Source organism: Humulus lupulus, chromosome 2, assembly GCF_963169125.1.
Source record: "Humulus lupulus chromosome 2, drHumLupu1.1, whole genome shotgun sequence".
Lineage (NCBI taxonomy): Eukaryota > Viridiplantae > Streptophyta > Magnoliopsida > Rosales > Cannabaceae > Humulus > Humulus lupulus.
The window spans coordinates 14,107,507-14,126,794 of NC_084794.1; the positions used below are offsets into that span (position 1 = coordinate 14,107,507).

Sequence of the window (19,288 nt, forward strand, 5' to 3'; positions counted from 1 at the left end):
TTATTATAATGGCCATTATTACTTGGGGTCCCATAGACTAAACAAGCTTATGCCCATGAGATTAGTGGGGTCCTACCAGCTAAATAGGCTTATGCCCACAATCCTTTTGGGGTCTTGTTAGTCAAATAGGCATATGCCCAAGCCTACAACATACACATCAATAACATATAACATATGAAAACATAACACATAAAATAGCATAATCATAAACATGTAGATTCTAGCCTATTTTCCTTACCAAAGTTACCGAGATTATGGACTGAGTTGGGATTGTTGGAACACTCCTAAAACCATAAAAAAAAGAGTAAGTCTAAAGAAAGGAGATGAAGTGAAAGAGATGGAAAGACTAAACCATAGAAAACATACTTACCAACTTATATGCTTAAAAGCTTGGATTCCCTAACCAAAATAAGAATAAGGTTAGGGGACTGAGTAGAAGGTTTTGAGAAAGGAAATAACATAAAATACAGAAAAGAACTAGAGTTTTGGGTTTACCTCAAAGATTGCAAGATCAATCTAACATCCACCGAAATACTATAGCACTCACTTACTTCCCAAAGTGTTTGATAAGCTTATGATGTTTAAGCTTATAGTTTTTCCCCAAACCAAGTGTTTACACTCTCACACTCACTTAACACTAGCAGCCTCTGAACTTAGAGCAAATGGTGAATAATGGCTGGGTACTAGGTCCTATTTATAGAGTTTGGGAATGAAAATATCTTGATTTTACTTGAATAAAAATAATGGCTTTTTAGGTGAAAATCATTTGAATAATCGTTCAGCAGAGGCTGAAGACTCGTTCAGAAGATGCTGGACTGTTGAAGGAGTTTGAATGGCTGAAGGGAAAAGAATTCAAATGTATTTGAATTCATGCTGGTGGAGGCGATATATCGCCCCCTATAGGCGATATATCGCCTGGACCTTTGTTCCCGAGGCGACCGTGCATCGATTCGTGTTTTCCGTATCTACGTGCTGCGACATATCGCCCCCTATAGCTGCGATATATCGGCATACGCTGAATATTTAAACACGAATTTACACATTTTTAGCTGAGTTTGAATGGAGTAAACAGCCTTGACTAAGCCCTCAACGTGCTCAAAGCTGCTGACTGACCCTATACATTCAAACTTTTACCCTTATTTAATTTAATCCTCAAAAAATACTTAATCCTTAATTACCATTCAAAACATGTGCTTAAAATCCTATTGGTTGATGTCTAAACCTTATAATATAATAATATAATCCTTAATATCAGACACATTAATCAAACCTTAGGTTATACTTAATATTCTTAAACTATAGGTTAAACTTAGAAAATCTATAAGTACTACTATGAGTGTCCAAATAACTCCCGGTCTGAACCGAAAATCCAAAGTAACAATGATAACACTAAACATACTATAATACTACTAAACAATTAGCTAAGTAAAGTTCTTGGACTCTACAAAAGATGAAAGTGATGAAAGAACTATATCATTAAGAATATACTTACCAAAAACCTTATGTTCAGATCTTAGATTTCCTATCCAAGAATAAAGAATAAAGTTAGGGTGCTGAGTAGAAAACTATAGGAACTTAATGAAATCAATACCAAAATGAACTAGAGTTTGGAATACCTTGAATGCTTCTATGACCAATCTAAACCTTGAATCAAAATGTGCTATAAACCTTACTTCCCAAGTGTTTGGTAAGCTTATAATGATCAAGCTTATAATCCCCAACCTAAGTGTTTACACTCTCAAAATAACCTAGCAACTTGCAGCCTCTGAACTTAGCTTGATGAATGAATAAATGGCTGGGTACTAGGTCCTATTTATAGAGCTTAAGGATGAAAAGATCTTCATTTAACTTGAATAAAATAATGGCTTTTTAAGTGAAAAATATTTGAATTATCGTTCAGCAGAGGCTGAAGACTCGGTCAGAAAGATGCTGGACTTATCAAGAGGTTAAAGATTAAAATGGGAATGTTTTCAAAAAATTTCAAAATTATACTAAGGGAGCCGATATATCACCCCTTGTAGGCAATATATCGCCTGGGACAGCATGCCCGAGGCTTGTCGAGGTGCTCGTGCGAAGTTACGTGTTTTTTGTATCCCCGTATTGCGATATATCGCCCTTTATAGCTGCGATATATCGGCATACGCAGAATATTTAAACACGAAATTGCACATTTTAAGCTTAATTTGAATTGAGTAAACAACCTTGACTAAGTCCTCTAACGTTTTCAAAGCTGCTGACAGACCCTAGGATATTCAAATATTACTCTTAATAAACTTATTCCTCAAAAATACTTAATTATCATTAAACATACACATGACAAGTGTTACTTTCTTATTAGGTCTATCTAAACCTTATAGTATAATAAATATCATCATCAATATCAGTCATAATAATCAAACCTTAGGTTAAAATTAATATTCTTAAGCTATAGGTTAAACTTAGAAAATCTACAAGTGTTACTATGAGTGTCCAATTAAATCTCGGTCTGAACCAAAATCCACAGTCATAAAAATACTACTACTATTACTATTGCTACTACTATCTAACTAGTTAAGTAAAGTTCTTGGACTCTACAACCAAGACCAAGTTGCTTATAAACAGAATAAGGCAATAAATTCACACTAGCACCCAAATTAAGTAAAACCTTGTTAATAAAATGATCACCAATCATGCATGAAATTGTGGGACACCCAGGATCTTTATATTTAACAAGACTCTTATATTGAATAATAGAACTAGCTTGTTCAGTTTAAAAACATCTTTTTAGGAACATTAGTGTTTCTTTTAACAGGACAAAGATCCTTTCAAAATTTTGAGTGGGCGGGAATTTGTTTAATGTCTTCTATGAAAGGGATATTGATACTAACTTGTTTAAAAACTTCTAAGATTTCATTATATTGACCGTATTTTTTAATTGGAAGTAATCTTTGTGGGAATGAGACTTTTGGACTGAAAGGATGGATTGGAGTTTCCTTGTTTGAAGAATCATTGGCATTAGAACTAGAAGGCTGACTCTTTTCTTTTTCTTTTTCAACCTCGGGTATGTAATTGAGTTTGACAATGTTCTTTCTGGACTTAAGAGTTGAAATTGATTTGATTTCTCCTTTATGACTAGACTTTCCAATCTCATATTGACCTTTTGGATTAGGGATAGGTTGACTAGGGAATGTTCCTTTTTCTTTATCTGCTAAAGCAATAGTGAGTTGTCCTACTTGTGTCTCGAGTTTGGTAATTGATTGAGATTGATTTTCTAGGATTTGTTGAGTGGATTGCATAAATTGTTGTAAAGTATCTTCTAAGGAAGGTTTCCTTTGTTGAGGATATGATTGATTTTGTGGGGCATGAGTTTGGTTTTGCGTGTTTTATTGGTGCCCTTGATTCATTTGAGGTTGTTTTTGTCTCCATGAAAAGTTCGGATGGTTTCTCCAATTTGGATTGTAGGATCACTACTACAAAAATTACATGATAAGTCGGTTAAAAACTGACATCTGAATGTTCATAAGTCGGTTGGGAACTGACTTCCCATGCAGTGACTTATGATGTAAAAACATGGTAGGTCAGTTGGCGCCAAACCGACATCTGGTGTAAGACATGGTACGTCGGTGGAAAACTGACATCTGGTGTAAGACATGGTACGTCGGTTGCAAATTGACCTCTGGTGTAAGACATGGTAGGTCGGTTGTACACCGACCTCTGGTGTAAAACATGATATGTCAGTTCACAGCCGACTTATGGTGTAGACATCTATTGTCAGTTTTAGTAGAACCGACTTATGGTGTTTTTTTTCTCTTAAAAAGTGTATTATGTCCAAAACAAATCATGTTTTTTTATACAAACAAACTGAACAAAACAAAACATATATCACAATAATATAAAATACTAGAATTTGAACTAAGTATCTAAAATAACGAGTCTTAAGTTAATTACAAAATGACTCACATAAGCATTGTAAACTATAGTTAGGCAACAAAAGTGTGTATATCTTCAAGAAAGTCTAAGTTAACATTGTAAGTATATCTCATTAAAAGTCTAAGTTAACAAAAGTGAGTGGACCTATGTAGTACTCATCAAATCCATGACGCATTGTGCCCATTCTTCACGTACTTCATTGATCTCATCCTTTGTGTAATAGTTCTTCCCGCCACACTAAAACAAAATTCATTGCATGAGTTGAATTAATATATTTAATCTTAAGGTAAAGCTAGAACTTTAATTATGAATATTTTCACTTACATTACTAGTTAGCCAACGCATTGAAAACTCATTTGTCACGAAGTCCTTCATCATCCTCATAACATAGAACCCACATTGTACTGATTGTAATGGTTGACGAGGACACTTAATTGTTCTCCAAGCGACTTCCTTAGTTTTTGCATTATTTGTGCGTAAATGTTGAAAGACACTAAATAATAATAACATAAACATTTAGATGTTCTTAATTTTAAATGAATTAAAGAGTATGCAGTTAATTGGTTAGATTTTTACCGAGAAATGAGAGATTTGATTTCATCTGGTGGAAAATTGTGAAGAGAATCCAGGAAATAGCACAATTGGCGATCAAAATCAATTATTATAAGCATCCAATGCTTTCTAACAAAAACACAAAAATATTTCATTATTAATATTATATATATTCACTAACAAAATACTAAAAGTAAAAAACTTACCCCTTATGATATGGCAACAACCACATCTGACCCGGATTTGAATCAAGCATGCGCTTTGATACCCATTCAACTCGTTCTTCTTCAGTGGATCCAACATTTGATAACCAAATTGGCTCAACAAAACGAAAAAAGTGACTGATCTCTCTTTTCACTAATTGGAAGTATAAAATCCTACATAAAAAATATATCTCTGTTAAATTTATAAAATAAGTTATGAACAAACTTATAATTATTTTAAAAATCTTTGATACCTGATATATAACGATACACATGATGCTCCAATCTCTTCCATTAAGCCAACATGGACTATATCTTCTTGTGAGATATATAAATCATTCTCATGGCCGAATATCTCAAAATCCATCGTAATTTTGATCATGAAACTTGGCTCCACATACTTCACGGTAGTTAATAGACACTTGAGAAAGCGAGGAACCCCACTAGGAATCTTGAAGAGTATCGGGGCACTAGCTTTAATTGACACTACTTCATTTTGACTAGGAAGTTTTTGGGAAGGATGAGATTTCTCTTGTGTCATTGGGGCATTAGGTATTGGTGAACCATTCTTTTTTTGCTTCTTTGTCTTCTTAGGTAGCTTCAACATGAAAGTAACACATGTTAGTCATGAAAAATAATTTAATCACTAAATATAGTTTCTTGTCAATGTCTTACCAAATCTGAATCGTAAGGAATGATCAGATGAGATGGCCACTCAACATAGTGGCCGACAGCATGACGTACTAAAGAAATCTCATCTCCAATAGGAAAAATAAGTTTAGCCTCATCATTGCAGCATTCATCCACTTGCACACGATAGTTACCCTTTCTTAAGTCAACACAATGAATTTTTCCGCTTGTTGCCATTATTTGTCCAATAGCAACAGTATCACCATTTTCTGTCAATAATCTAGACTTCTGATTATCCTACAAGCTCAAGACGAGGACAAAATAATATTTATGTTATAATAGATATTTTCTAAAATAATAATATGAATAGGTGAAGAATAAAATACCTTTGATGAAACTAAAGACTCATTTACCACCTCCATTGGCGTAGGGGTCTCACTTGTTCGTGAAACTATCGTAGGCAAACTCACTTCACTTCCTTTTAATGATGAAATTTTGTTTGCTAATTCTGTAAACTTTGTCAAAAATAACTCTCGTTCTTGTTCTCGTTCTTCTCTTTCTCGTTTTCGTTCTACTTCAAATTGTTCAGCTTGACTACGTAGTCTTTGCTCAAAGGATTGTTTTAAACTTTTTAAAGTCATCTAAGTATTTTTGCGGTTGGTGTTGCTGAAATTGAAATTGATATTGTTGAAGTCCACTAAAACCTCCTGCTGGCTTCAAAAAGTAGTCTCTTTGTGTAACTCCACGACTTTGGCCTCTTACTCTACCAGGATGCTCCTTTGTTCCTAACACTTGTGTCAATATATCGTTTGTCCCAACTTCTACAAGTGTCCCCTCATTTCTCTTATCTAGAAGGTCATCCTGCAATATTTAATTTCATAAATTTAGTAATACAATATAATGAAGGATAAAAAAAAATCCAAGTTCACATAGTTTACAACATACAATGGCATCTCCTATAAGCTTGTCACGTTCATTTACATAATTTCCTGATGCATCTTTCCTTGCCTCCTTCCAAAGTATAGATCGATCTATTGGCTCATCTGTGCCTAGTTTAGTTTGCTATAACAAAATAAAACTCAATTAGTTATATATTAAACCACTACAAAAATTAAAATCAATAGTAAAAGCTCACTTACAAGGTCAATTTCTATTTCTTTATAACTGTGTCGTGATGAACGATGAGGATACTCCAAAGCAGCACGCCTCTCTTTTTGTTTTTTACTAAATTCCTAATTCAATTGGAATAATTTAACTTTTCAATAAATTAATATATGAATAAAAAAAATTGAAACTTAGTATTGTACACTTACTTGAAATTCTTTACTTTTTCTTTTGGTGACGAAGTTTTTCCATTCCTCCTCAGGAATGTTATATCTTTTTGGAGGCACATCTAATGCAGTGGGATTTGCTTCCAATAAATCTTGGTTGTTAAGGTAAGGAGCTACAAATCTTCTAGTCAAAAATGTTTTGAATGTCCTCCACTTGATGCCTACTGAACTCATCACTTCCTTTCTCATTCCCTCATTAAGATGAAAAGCTAGCTACAAAGTTTAACAATACAAGTCAGTGTAAATAATAATATACAAGTTTAAAAGATTACCTTCAATCTATAAACCTTACATTTACATCTTTCCAAATATTCTCTAAAGTTGCAGCAGGAACATCATGCCAATTATCATATGTAATTGACACCATTGACTTTGCTTGCATCCCCAAATAGCATTGTAACGCTCTCTCCGGAGTTCTAATTGATTGCCCTCTCTTGTTAAACCTTAAATTTATCTTAATCCCTTTGATCTTGTCAGCAATTATTTTTGCCAATCGCACTATCCCCTTAGTCTGCCTACTTTTCTTCTTCTTTGTTGTAAGATCTTCATTACCAGCCTCTTCTAAATTGATACCTTCGTCTGCATTGTCTTCAAGTTCCTCTTCGGGATGCTCTTCATGATGGTCCATGATCCTATTAAGAAAAAACAAGTATAAAGATTAGTACATAAAATAAACAATTGATAAGAATATTTTAAATACAAAGCCACTAGGGTGAGACTCAGGTTCGAAGGTTCGAACCTAGGATCTCTTGTTATTAAGGCTTTTAGTCTCAATTACGCACCAAGTGTGCTAATGATAAAAGAAAATATATTTTAAATACAAACTTACAATCCAAATTCCATCACAATCTCTTCGAACATATGGTCCAACTATTGATTCAATTCCCTCAAATTCATTGATATCTCCAATTTCTTTCTCAAAAGTTTGAAGTTCGCCAATCTCATAATCATCATCATCATCATCACCTATGAATTTTGGTTGTGATGCAAGTACAATTGACCATCTTGAATCTGATGGATCTTGAATATAGAATACTTGTTTTGCTTGACTTGCTAATATAAATGATTCTTCCTTATGGCTTATTTTATTGAGATCCACTAAAGTACATCCTAACTCATCTGATATAACATACTTGTCTTCTACCCAATTGCATTTAAACATTGCCATCCTAAAATCACGATAATCAAGCTCCCATATTTCTTCAATGACTCCATAAAATTTCATATCTCCATAAAATGGTTTCTTATCACGAGCTGAAGCAAATTGAAGAGTTTTTGCAACAATACATACACTGCTATTTTGTGTCACTCTAACATCATCACGAGCTTTTGTACTAAATCTATAACCATTTACGAAAAATCCATCATGCTTAATTGCCATTGTAGTCGGACCTAATGAAATCCATCTTAAGTTTTCAGATACTTTGTGAAACTCCATACTCAATTCAGATTGAATCTGCATAATGTAAAATAAATTATAGATTTTGAAATAGTTATTTTTAAAATCTAAGTATAATTATATTGAAGTAATTATAATAAGCTACCCTATCACGAAACCATTGATGAAAAGTTCGATGGTGGTAATCTTGAATCCACTTTCTTGATTTACTTCGATTCTCACGATGAAGATATTCCAAGTGTTCTCTGAAATTAAGAATATTGTTATTATGACAATAAATCATTGCTAAGATATCATTTCACATTATATTAATACTTACTCTATGTAAGCTTGAACTTCAATTGTATTCTCTAGAACATTTCGATGAGCAACATCCCAGTCTTCTTTTTTGATTAAGGTGAGCCTTCCATTGTTGATGCCTCTTCCAATAACATCTTCACTCATTGTCTTTCTGGGAATACCAATCGCTTCTGCATCAGTAATATACTCAGTACAAAATTCAACCGCTTCTTCTGCTATGTAAGCCTCAACTATACAACCCTCTGGACGATTTCGATTTCTAACATAACCTTTGTAAACTTTCATCAATCTTTCAAATGGATACATCCAACGAAAACATACAGGCCCACATAGTTTTACTTCTCTAACAAGATGCACCGCCAAATGAACCATGATATCAAAAAAAGATGGAGGAAAGTATTGCTCAAATAAGCACAAGGTCTTGGCAATTTCTATTTGAATCTTGTCTAACTTAGACACATCAACAACCTTACAACATATGGCATTAAAAAACAAACACATTCGTATTATAGCATTTCTAACATGTTTGTTTAGTGATCCCCGAATAGCAATTGGAAGTAACTGTTGCATTAATACATGACAATCATGAGATTTAAGACTGATTAGTCTACAATCTTTCAAAGATACTAAATTACGAATATTTGATGAATACCCATCTGGAACCTTAACATTTGCCAAAGTTTCACAAAGTTTACGCTTCTCATCTTTCTTCAAGGTGTAACAAGCAGGAGGTAAATATGTTCTTCTTTCACCTGTTTCAGGTGCCAAATCTTTTTTTGATTCAGACATTAACACAAGGTCTTTACGAGCATAGATACTGTCCTTAGTTTTCCCAGGAATATTAAGTAAGGTTCCGATCAAACTATCACATATGTTTTTCTCAATGTGCATGACGTCAAGATTATGTCTTACTAACAAATGTCTCCAATACTCCAATTCAAAGAAAATTGACTTCTTTTTCCAACATGTAGTATTCTTTGAATCTTCGGCTAATTGGTCTTTCTTATTGCGCTTTCGTTTGATGTTTGTTTTACATTTGCCTTTCTTTTTCCCCTTTGTCTCTACATTTTCATCGACCTTTTCCACAGGCTTACCAAATTTATTTTCAACAAAATGAATCTCTTCGTAGATAGCTTCTCCAGTCATTGGTGTAGGCGCTTCTCGCAACTCTTGCTCACCATTAAATGCTAATTTTTGCTTTCGGTAATAATGCTTTTCTGGTAGAAACCTTCTATGACCCATATAACACATCTTCCTACAATGTTCTAATCTTGTGGCGCTTGTTTGTTCACCGCATATTGGACATCCTTTATATCCTTTCACAAAACATCCTGATAAATTACCATAAGCAGGAAAATCATTGATTGTCCATAAGAGTACACCTCTAAGTATAAAATTTTCTTTTTTAAAAGAATCATAACAATCAATTCCGTTCCACAACACCTTCAAGTCATCTATCAATGGTGCTAAATAGATATCTATATCATTTCCGGATTGCTTGGGACCTGATATCAACAAAGTTAACATTGTGAATCTTCTTTTCATACACAACAAAGGAGGAAGATTGTAAATACATAGAATCACTGGCCAACAACTGTAAGATGAGCTCATATTGCTGAATGGATTGATGCCATCAGCAGAAAGACCAAGTCGAAGGTTTCTAGGATCTTCTCTTATTTGAGGCCATAGTTCATCCACCTCTTTCCAAGCTGGGGAATCAGCTGGATGGCGCAATTTGTCATCTTTGATCCTTCCATCCTCATGCCATCGCAGACTTTCGGCATGTTCAGGATTTCGAAACAAACGTATAAACCTAGGTATTGGCGGCAAATACCACAATACTTTTGCTGGAATCCCTTTCTTACATTCTTTGTTGTTCTTATTTTTTTTCCATCTAGATGTTTTACATACAGGGCACTCAGTTGCACTCTCATATTGATTTCGATATAGAATGCAATCATTTGGACAAGCGTGAATCTTGCTATACTCCATTCCTAATGTGCACAATGTTTTTTTTGCTTCATAAAGCGAGGAAGGCAATTCATTGTCTTTTGGTAAAATTTCTTTTAATAAAGTTAATAACTTTGTGAAACTTGTGTCACTCCAACCACTACCAGCTTTTAAGTTGTATAGTTTTACTAAAACAACCAATTTTGACAAAGGTGCCCCTGAGAATATTGGTTTCTCCGCATCTTCTAAAAATTTCAAAAATTCTTCAGGCTTATCAACAAAACGTTCATCTGCATCTCTCACCATCTCTATAGGGTCATCAAATACTTGATCAAATTGCTTTCTTTCATTAGGAACATTATTGTTAGAGTCATATTCTTCTCCATGCCAAATCCACTTGACATATGTTTGGTCCATTCCGTTAAAGTATAGATGACTCTTTATCTCCATTATGTCTATTTTTTTCAAATTTGAACATTTTCTACAGGGACAATGAACTCTGGAAGGATCTGTTGTATTTTCTAAGGCTAACTTAATAAAGCTGTCGACTCCCTCTTCATACTCTTTTGAAAGTCTGTCCTTTGTTATCCAACTCTTGTCCATTTTCTAGAAAAAATTCGACAGAGGTTTCCCTAAAATTGGATTAAAATCCTCTTGCACGTAGAAAATTCCCATAACAAATTTTTAGTGTTGTCATATTCCTATTAATACACTATCTTTTTAACTCAAATTTTGACAGAGCTTCCCTATACCAATCAAACAAGAACAATGCAAGCACAACATAATTTAAATATAAGAAAATAAAACATAATTCTAGATGAATTTGGGCAACATTTCACTTGTAATAGTAACCTAACCATCTGTCAATAGAGAATCAAGCAATTCAAACAACACACAATAAATTTCTTCCTTATATCTCCGCAGCACACAAATAGATTTCCCAGAAACTACTTCACTAAAACACACAAGTTCTCAACCTTCCATTATCACCGCAACACACATTTTTAATCTCAGAACCTACTTCACTACGGATGAATATTTAAGATATTCAAACTCCTCTAACATTTTTATAATAATATTTATAAAAAAAAAATAAGAGAACATACGTACCTCTTGCAATTAACAATAATCAAACAAATTAATTCATTTGGCAATGATCCTTGCAAATATTTGCACCCAAAACCTACAAAATTAAATTAATACCTTAAAGATTACTAGACAAATAAAAATTAAGGTCATTGGTGATTATAAATCAAAACAAAATTACATACACACACCAAAATTAAATAATAAATAGTGAAATTAATCAAAATAGAAATCCAAAAAAAATACATAATATGTATTATTTTGTAATAAAAATTAGAATCATAATATGGGATATATAATGGCGCACGTGACTATACAGCTAAGTTATGTACATATTCATTTGTTTACAAGACAGCTAATAAGATTATATTGATCTGATTCCACATGCCTCAAAATATTATATAAATTTATATGATTTATTAGTTTCTAATTATGTGTGTATTATATTGTTATATACTATAAATAATCAAATCAATTAATATTATCGAAGAAGATACACATATCGCAGCCCAAAAAAGAAACATAAAAAATAAAGAAAGAAAGAAAGACAGTGCAAATAAATTAAATTTTATTTGAAGACTTTCAATTCTCTGACTTTTCCTCAAAACTATCAAGTATATATGACAATAAATCAAAATAGTAAAATTAAAAAAAATACAATAATAGCTGTGATATGATAAATTGACATTGCTACAGAATAAATGTGTTCGGGCACATGCAGAGTATCTCATTCCAGTCACTTAGTGTTAGTTATTCCCGCTTTAAGAAAATGGGTGTTAAAGTCTATAATTGTTTATCCATTTGCCAATTGGCATGTGATTAATTGGAATATATTAATAATGGAAAGTTCAGCCATATACAAGCTAAATTATGCCACTTTTTGTATTGACAGATGTAGAGTGTGATGAATCTATCTTATGCTCAGTCGGGTTCTGAAATATTCCCCAATTACCCTTTATAGATATTAAAACATAGTAATTCTTTTATGTCAAAGAAAAAACAGAAAAGGAGGGAACAGTTTAGTTTCAAACATGGAACCCCAATTAGTTCTCTCTTCTGTTCTCCTTAACATGCACTGTGTTCTTTCGTTTTTCAATTCCCTTACATAAATAATGGTTTCCTTAAACTCTTATCCATAATCATCTCTTTTATTTCACTATCTTTGCTTAATTAATCTACCCACCAAAAGAGCTAGCTGTTTAGCCATTTTTGGGCAATCAAATAGAATTTGGAATGCTTAATTAATATATATGTTTTGAATCAGATAAGTGCCAATATTTTCTGGGTTCAAAGTTACACAACCCCATTTGAGTTTGGCCAAGTGAAAACGAAAAAACTAGTAAGAAGTCAAATCTTTCTCATTTGACTTGCCTTTTAAGCCATACTATAGTTCTGGTAAAACCAGCTCAACTCATCAACCGGTGCACTTGCTGAAAGACTACTCGACATGTCTTGACTAAGCTTTTTTTGTTTTGTTCACTATCTTCCCAATCTCTACGTCTACTATATGCTTTCAATTTTGATCTTTTTTCTCTTCAAGTAATGAATTTTGGATAATTAATATATATTTATATTTATATTTATATGTATGTATGTAATGTAGAGTGGAGAATTGGTCTTTACAGTCTGGTTTGGCTAACATGATTGTGATTGGTGAAGCTTTAAATAGTCTACAATACGCTTAAAGCTGCCAGAATGAAATTGCTGGCATCTCAGTGGCATCAACTGGTGCCAACCATGTCAAATCGTATATGTTTATCCTTGTTAAAATTGGTAAATGTCGCTAATAATAGCAAAATCAAGGATCAAACTAATATGTTTTACTGAGTTATTTTAGAATTGAGTGGGAAATTTGAATATTCCTTCAATATACTAGTGGGAACGTTGACTATGAAGATAAATTTAAAATTGACGTAATATTATTACATTATACTTGGAGATGAAAATGCAAATCCATGTTGAAGGAGGGGACATTTCTTTGTTAGACTCTTCTTTTGGTGGGATTTATGAGAAGTCTCTGCATGTTTTGGTTGTGGCATTGGATGGTTCTCGTGAGTACTATTACATTAATTTCTCTTCTTATATTCTTTTCAATTCAACAGTATCATGTTTGGAATCAAAGGACAAAGGGCATTAATTTTGTACTAGTTTGGTATGTTATGTTTGTTTGAGCAGGTTTTTATTGGGGTTTGTATTTCCACCATTATGGTACTATGCTACAGTGCTTTACTTTGGAAACTATTACCTTAAAGATCCAAGAGAAAGACCTGGACTTGCAGCATCAGCCATTGCAGTAAGTAAAAAAAATAAAAACTCACAAACCAAGCCAAAGTAGCTTCTGTCGTTTTCTAGTGTTGGTCACATATGGTTTTCTATGTTTCCATGGTTTTGATCATTTTTTGTTTTTATTGGCTGAAGATAATGATATTTTGCAGGCTTTGATTTGCTCGGTCATTGTCTTGGTTTCCCTAGCTGCTGTTTTCTGTTAGTTGGGTCTCATGTTTTGACTGGACACAGGGATTATTCAACCACACTTGTTAAGTTTTCTGTACTGAATTTGGGCATACAAGTGCCATGTATGTTTATCACTGTGATGAATTTACAATAGGAACAGAGTAAAGTCTATAAATTTAAATATATATACATTTATATAAATTTAAGAAAATGGATGTTAAAGTCTATAATTGTTTATCCATTTGCCAAACAGGTTATAGACTATGCAAGAAAAGAAAAAACAACAGGTTATAATAAAACGACTCAGTAATTTTATCAAACAGGTTATAGACTATGCAAGAAAAGAAAAAAAGAGTAAGTAACTGAGAAAACCTAGTTGGGAAAAAAGATGAAATACCTCTTCGAGATAGTCTCTAGCTCTGGTTTTCAATGGGTCACCGGAGAATGTAAGCACCAGCGAATTGGTCGAGCGAGAAGAGTTGAATGAAGCAGTTGTGGGAGTGGGAGTGGGTCGGAGAGCAGAGGGGTTGGAGCTGTGCGTGGAGAGAGTGAGAGTGACTGAGGTTGGGTTGGAGATTAGGAGAATCCCTGCCATGAAAAACAATAAACAATATATATATAATTATTCACAGATTAAACAATATATGTATTTATAGAAACCCAAGCACAAGAGAAACCCATAAAAAACAATAAACAATATATATAGTTATTCACAGATTAACTGTGACGGCAAAAATCAAACTCTTGGGAAGAAAACAAACCCCAGAAATCAAACTCATGGGAAGAAAACAAACCCCAGAAATTCGCGGCGGGTATGACGGCAAAACGGATTGAAGAAGAACGGTAGCTGGCGAAACGAAGAAGATGTGAAGAAAAAAAATTCGCGGGTGTACAGTGAAGAAGAAGAGTATGCGCGGGATACTCAATTTTATTTGGGTTTTTTTTCCACCCTAATTTTAACATGGTATGTCTCTAATAGCAACTGACATATGATGTAGCATCATAAGTCATTTATAGAACCGACTTATGCTGTTAAAACTACAAATATATAATTTTAACATGGTATGTCAGTTCATTAGCAATCGACCTATGATGCATCATGATATGTCTAGTTCTAGAACCGACTTATGATGTTAAAATTAAAAAATATATAACTTTAATTTGTTGATATTTTATTTTAAAATTATAAATCTCCAACTTATTTAATTTATTTTTTTTCTAATATTTATAAATATGCTATTTATCAATTAAAATATTTTCTTATTAAAAACTAAATTAATTTTTTTAATTCCAAATAATTAATTAATTAATATTTCAAAAATTATAATATATGTAATATTAATAAGTATATATTTTTTATACTTATTGCATTCACAAATCAATTATATATATGTATTATTTGATAAAGTAATACATTTTAAAATTCAAATAATACAAAAATAAATTAGACTATATCTTTAACAATATATTTTTATAATGACATGATAAGTTAGTCAATAGAACCGACCTACCATGTCACATGAAAAGTCAGTTCCCACACAACCGACTTACCATGTCATTTAAAAAAATATTAATTAAATACATTAAAATATTTATAAAGTTTTTTTTTTAAAATTATAAATACTATTCAATTAAAATATTTTTTCATTATAAAATATAATTATTTTTTATATTATAAATAATTGATTGATTTGATTCATCTATTTATATTTCAAAACATTATAATGTAGATAAATAAATATAAATTTTTTACATTTATTTCATACACTACTAAATAAATTATTGTATTTTAAAATTCAAATAATGTAAAATAAATAAAAATGTGACATGATAAGTCAGTTCATATATTACCGACCTACCATGTTAAAAATGTAGGACATAGTAAGTCGGTCCACACAGAACTGACCTACCATGATTAACATGGCATGTCAGTTTTGCAGGAACCGACTTACTATGACATCTTCAAGCATGGGAGGTCGGTTCAATGTGAACCGACCTACCATGTCAACATGGTAAGTCGGTTCCCGCGTAACCGACCTCCCATGCTTACTTTTATTATACATGATAGATCGGTTATGAGTAAACCGACTTATGAACATGTGGTAAGTCAGTTTAAGTAGAACCGACTTCTCATGGCCGATGACTGATGTCCCAATTGTAGTAGTGGATGATGAAAATGGGCTATCATTTGGTTTCCCATAAGCATGAAGAGCATTGGCCTCCTCAAAAAAAGCTTCTTGGTAAGAAGCACATGATTGGGCATTATGGCAAGGACTAGAACATATAGAACAAACATCTTTTCTTGGTTGTATTGGAGAGTTTATAGTTTGGCTTATGGCTAAAGCTTCTACTTTTCTCGCTAATTTGTCTAAGGATGTTATTAATTCTAATTCCTCTTTTACTTCATACCTTCCTCCTCTTTTTGGTGAATTAGTTGACCTAGACCTTGGATCAAAATAATTCAATTGTTGTGAATTGACAGATAAATCTTCAAGGGCGTCCCAAGCCTCTTGTCCTTGAAATTTTAAAAAATTTCTAGTATGCATAGATTGAATCATTTGACGATTAGAGGGAGTCAAACCATCATAAAAATATTTTACAAGTCTCCATTTTTCAAAACCATGATGAGGACATTTTAATAATAAATCTTTAAATATTTCCCAACATTCATAAAACTCTTCATTATCTTTTTGAAAAATCTCGGCGATTTTTCTCCTTAGACTATCAGTTTTAGACATAGGAAAAAATTTCAGTAAGAACTTATTATAAAGTTGATCCCATGTAGTTATAGACCCCGTGGGAAGGGAATTTAACCAATCTTTTGATTTGTCTTTTAATGAAAAAGGGAACAATCTTTCATCAGAATTTTTTTGAAATTTAAATGTTGAGCAAATTTCTAAGATATCTTTGACATGTATGTAAGGATCCTTTCTATCTAACCCATAAAAAGATGGCAACAATTGAATGATTGATGGTTTAAGCTCAAAATGGGTAGCAGAAGTGGTTGGAAGAACAATACATGAAGGAGCATTAGATGAAATAGGTGCAAAATATTCAAGCAAAGTTTTTTCAGACACAACATTTTCATCAACATGATTAGCAATTGGTTCCATGATGCTCGAATTTTTACTAACACTTTCAATTTCAAACAAAGATAAACGCTTTTTTACTAATCGATTTTTAGAGTTACGTTCCCAATGATGCATACAATTTTCACAAAGCAACAGAGATAATCTCAAACAAGCAATTTTTTGATGTGGAAGATCAATAAAAACTGCAACCACAGAGCATACTTAGAATTGTTTTTAGAGATTTCACAACGAAATAATTTTTATGGTTCACTTGTCCCAGGGCCTATTTGATTCCACTTACTCGCACACTACTAACAACTCCCCGAGGTTAATTAGTAGAGGCAGATTGGGAATTTTGTTCAAATTTCCTTTAAGCAAAAATTGCTTATGGTGAAAGGACAAGATTTAGGTTTCTCCTTTTTTTTCACAATTACACAATAATATGATAAAGGATAGAGAAAAATAAAGCAAAATTAAATAAGACTATCCAAATTTAGGCAAGAGTAGGGAGGCATAACATGCCATCAACCATAACAAAAATAGGGTAAAAATTAGGAGGCACAAGTGCCATCAACTAAAACATAAGATAAAAGACTAGGAGGCAAAATTTCCATCAACTAGTAACTTGCAAAAATAAAAAATAAAAACTACCACAAGATAAATAAAGAAAGTTACAACAAATGTTAGGAGGTACAAGTGCCGTCAACTAACAAAGAAATACAAGGAATAAAAATTACAACTAAATTATAACAAAATTAGGAGGCACAAGTGCCATCAACTATAAAAATTAAAAAGATAGATTGATAGGAGGCACAAGTGTCGTCAACTAAAAAAAATATATAACTATATAAGTAGGTTTTTTTTATGGGTGGTAGAACCGCCCCAAATTTTCTTTTTATCTTTTTTTTTGTTTTATATAAATATATATTTTTTTACATTTTTGTATATATAGTTTTTTTCTTTTTTTTAAGTGCAAAAATTAAAATAACTAGTAGAAGAATTTACTAACCTTGAGATAAATTTCGTTTATTTTCTTGCAACTCTCCGGCAACGGCGCCAAAAACTTGATAAACAAAAAACGAATATGTTTTAAATATTTATATCGCAAGCGCACGAATCGTTCATATAGAATAGTGATCATGTAAGCAAGGATGACAAACCCAAAGGAGTTGTCTAAAATAAAAAAGAAAATTATTTTAAATCAAAATTAATAAATTCTATCCTAGCTCCAAAAATTGATGAGGTTTTTGTATCCAAAGATAATAATAAATATATTAAAGCAAGAAAATAAATAAGATAGGAATTGTAAACAAGTTGTAAGAGAAATATTATTAAGATAATAGAATCCACAAAATATAAGTTCAATAATATCTATAAGTATATTGATTCCCAAGTTTTAATAGTAGAAATTAATCAAACTATCACCTATTCAATTTAGATATTCTTTTTAAGCACAAATTATCATGGAATTGTAGGATTAATCTTCACTTTTAAAATTATAATTTCAAAGTATTTAATGTAAATCAATCTAATGAAATAACAAATAAATCAATGAATATAAGGCAAAACATAATATTTTTGTTCTAAGCATTTGATGTGCACAATTTAATGACACACCTTAATAAAAAAATATTATGATTTTGCACTAATGAAGAACAAAGTGTAAATATGTTCTAACAATAAAAAATACAAGATATTTAAGATGAAAGAAAATATTTGAAGAAGAAAATTCATAAACTTTATTGCACAAAATGAGAAATCAACATACAACATAAATACTATCTAGTTACGTGTTGTTTCATCATCACCTTAATAATCTCAAAAAGATTAGAAACTCATAACTAGAATAGAAATTACAAACCTAAAAATTACAAACATAAATCGGAAAATTTGGAGGAGGAACCCCCAAATTTTTCCTCTAAAAACTTATAGAAAAATGACCAAAAAGAAGAAAAAGATGAAGATAATGGAGGGTCTTGAAAGTGTAGAAATTTAAGTGTAAAACCTCCTAAAATAAGCACTCCCCCAAATGGTCTTGAAAATTCCCTATTTATAGCCAAAATGAGAGTATTAAAATAATCAATTTAAATTAATTAAATTAATATAGAAAATATGGGTAAATTTTAGGGTGTAATGATAATTTTTGGGTAAAATGTGTAGAAAAGTTTGGGTAAAAAGTTAGCATTTTTGGATATAGGGGACAAAAGGACATTTAGGCATTTGTTGGGCTCAAGAAGAATTGTACACATTTGTGCTGGGCTGACTGCAAGGCTGCAGGTATGGTTGGCCTAGGCGGCTGGGTGTGGCTGCTTCGGGCTGGGCCGTGTGGAGAGAAGTTGGAGGCTTCGGTTGGGTGAAGGCAGGTATGAGCTTTTGGTGCTTGGGCCTGTGGTGGCTGGCATG

General features: G+C 32.3%; 4 protein-coding genes and 1 non-coding gene across 5 annotated transcripts; 2 read left to right on the top strand and 3 right to left on the bottom strand.

The window, feature by feature from the left end:
• Positions 1 to 3,813: 3,813 nt before the first annotated feature.
• LOC133817342 (uncharacterized) lies at positions 3,814 to 5,531 on the bottom strand. The gene is made up of 6 exons (XM_062249837.1): positions 5,340 to 5,531; positions 4,919 to 5,262; positions 4,668 to 4,838; positions 4,486 to 4,590; positions 4,234 to 4,402; positions 3,814 to 4,146 (listed from the first exon to the last, which is right to left on the bottom strand). The coding sequence occupies exons 1-6, from the start codon at positions 5,529 to 5,531 to the stop codon at positions 4,054 to 4,056; spliced, it is 1,074 nt and encodes a 357-aa protein (XP_062105821.1). The 3' UTR covers positions 3,814 to 4,053.
• On the bottom strand, positions 5,479 to 7,896 carry LOC133817343 (uncharacterized). The gene is made up of 7 exons (XM_062249838.1): positions 7,455 to 7,896; positions 6,918 to 7,257; positions 6,608 to 6,838; positions 6,434 to 6,526; positions 6,240 to 6,356; positions 5,681 to 6,155; positions 5,479 to 5,591 (listed from the first exon to the last, which is right to left on the bottom strand). The coding sequence occupies exons 1-6, from the start codon at positions 7,484 to 7,486 to the stop codon at positions 5,904 to 5,906; spliced, it is 1,065 nt and encodes a 354-aa protein (XP_062105822.1). The 5' UTR covers positions 7,487 to 7,896; the 3' UTR covers positions 5,479 to 5,591; positions 5,681 to 5,903.
• On the bottom strand, positions 7,496 to 10,724 carry LOC133813940 (uncharacterized). The gene is made up of 4 exons (XM_062246967.1): positions 8,344 to 10,724; positions 8,170 to 8,269; positions 7,770 to 8,081; positions 7,496 to 7,591 (listed from the first exon to the last, which is right to left on the bottom strand). The coding sequence occupies exons 1-4, from the start codon at positions 10,722 to 10,724 to the stop codon at positions 7,496 to 7,498; spliced, it is 2,889 nt and encodes a 962-aa protein (XP_062102951.1).
• Positions 10,725 to 13,055: 2,331 nt separating this feature from the next.
• On the top strand, positions 13,056 to 13,849 carry LOC133813941 (large ribosomal subunit protein eL20z-like). Its single transcript, XM_062246968.1, has 4 exons — positions 13,056 to 13,107; positions 13,375 to 13,411; positions 13,536 to 13,653; positions 13,796 to 13,849. Exons 1-4 carry the CDS (start codon positions 13,056 to 13,058, stop codon positions 13,847 to 13,849), a joined length of 261 nt encoding a protein of 86 aa, XP_062102952.1.
• Positions 13,850 to 16,430: 2,581 nt separating this feature from the next.
• Positions 16,431 to 16,537, top strand: LOC133820104 (small nucleolar RNA R71). The gene has a single exon (XR_009886537.1). It is a non-coding gene; the product is annotated as a small nucleolar RNA R71 (small nucleolar RNA).
• Positions 16,538 to 19,288: the final 2,751 nt, after the last annotated feature.

Coding starts and splice junctions, on each gene's coding strand:
- LOC133817342 (XM_062249837.1), bottom strand. CDS start 5,531: ATGGCAACAAGCGGAAAAATTCATTGTGTTGACTTAAGAAAGGGTAAC. Junction 5,263..5,339: donor TTCCTTACGATTCAGATTTG/GTAAGACATTGA, acceptor TTCATGTTGAAG/CTACCTAAGAAGACAAAGAA. Junction 4,839..4,918: donor TGTGTATCGTTATATATCAG/GTATCAAAGATT, acceptor TTTTTTATGTAG/GATTTTATACTTCCAATTAG.
- LOC133813941 (XM_062246968.1), top strand. CDS start 13,056: ATGAAATTGCTGGCATCTCAGTGGCATCAACTGGTGCCAACCATGTCA. Junction 13,412..13,535: donor TGTGGCATTGGATGGTTCTC/GTGAGTACTATT, acceptor TTGTTTGAGCAG/GTTTTTATTGGGGTTTGTAT. Junction 13,654..13,795: donor TTGCAGCATCAGCCATTGCA/GTAAGTAAAAAA, acceptor GATATTTTGCAG/GCTTTGATTTGCTCGGTCAT.
- LOC133813940 (XM_062246967.1), bottom strand. CDS start 10,724: ATGGAGATAAAGAGTCATCTATACTTTAACGGAATGGACCAAACATAT. Junction 8,270..8,343: donor GAAGTTCAAGCTTACATAGA/GTAAGTATTAAT, acceptor TCTTAATTTCAG/AGAACACTTGGAATATCTTC. Junction 7,592..7,769: donor CAATGTTTAAATGCAATTGG/GTAGAAGACAAG, acceptor CAAAATTCATAG/GTGATGATGATGATGATGAT.
- LOC133817343 (XM_062249838.1), bottom strand. CDS start 7,486: ATGTTCGAAGAGATTGTGATGGAATTTGGATT. Junction 6,839..6,917: donor ATATTTGGAAAGATGTAAAT/GTAAGGTTTATA, acceptor TAAACTTTGTAG/CTAGCTTTTCATCTTAATGA. Junction 6,357..6,433: donor AAGAAATAGAAATTGACCTT/GTAAGTGAGCTT, acceptor ATTTTGTTATAG/CAAACTAAACTAGGCACAGA.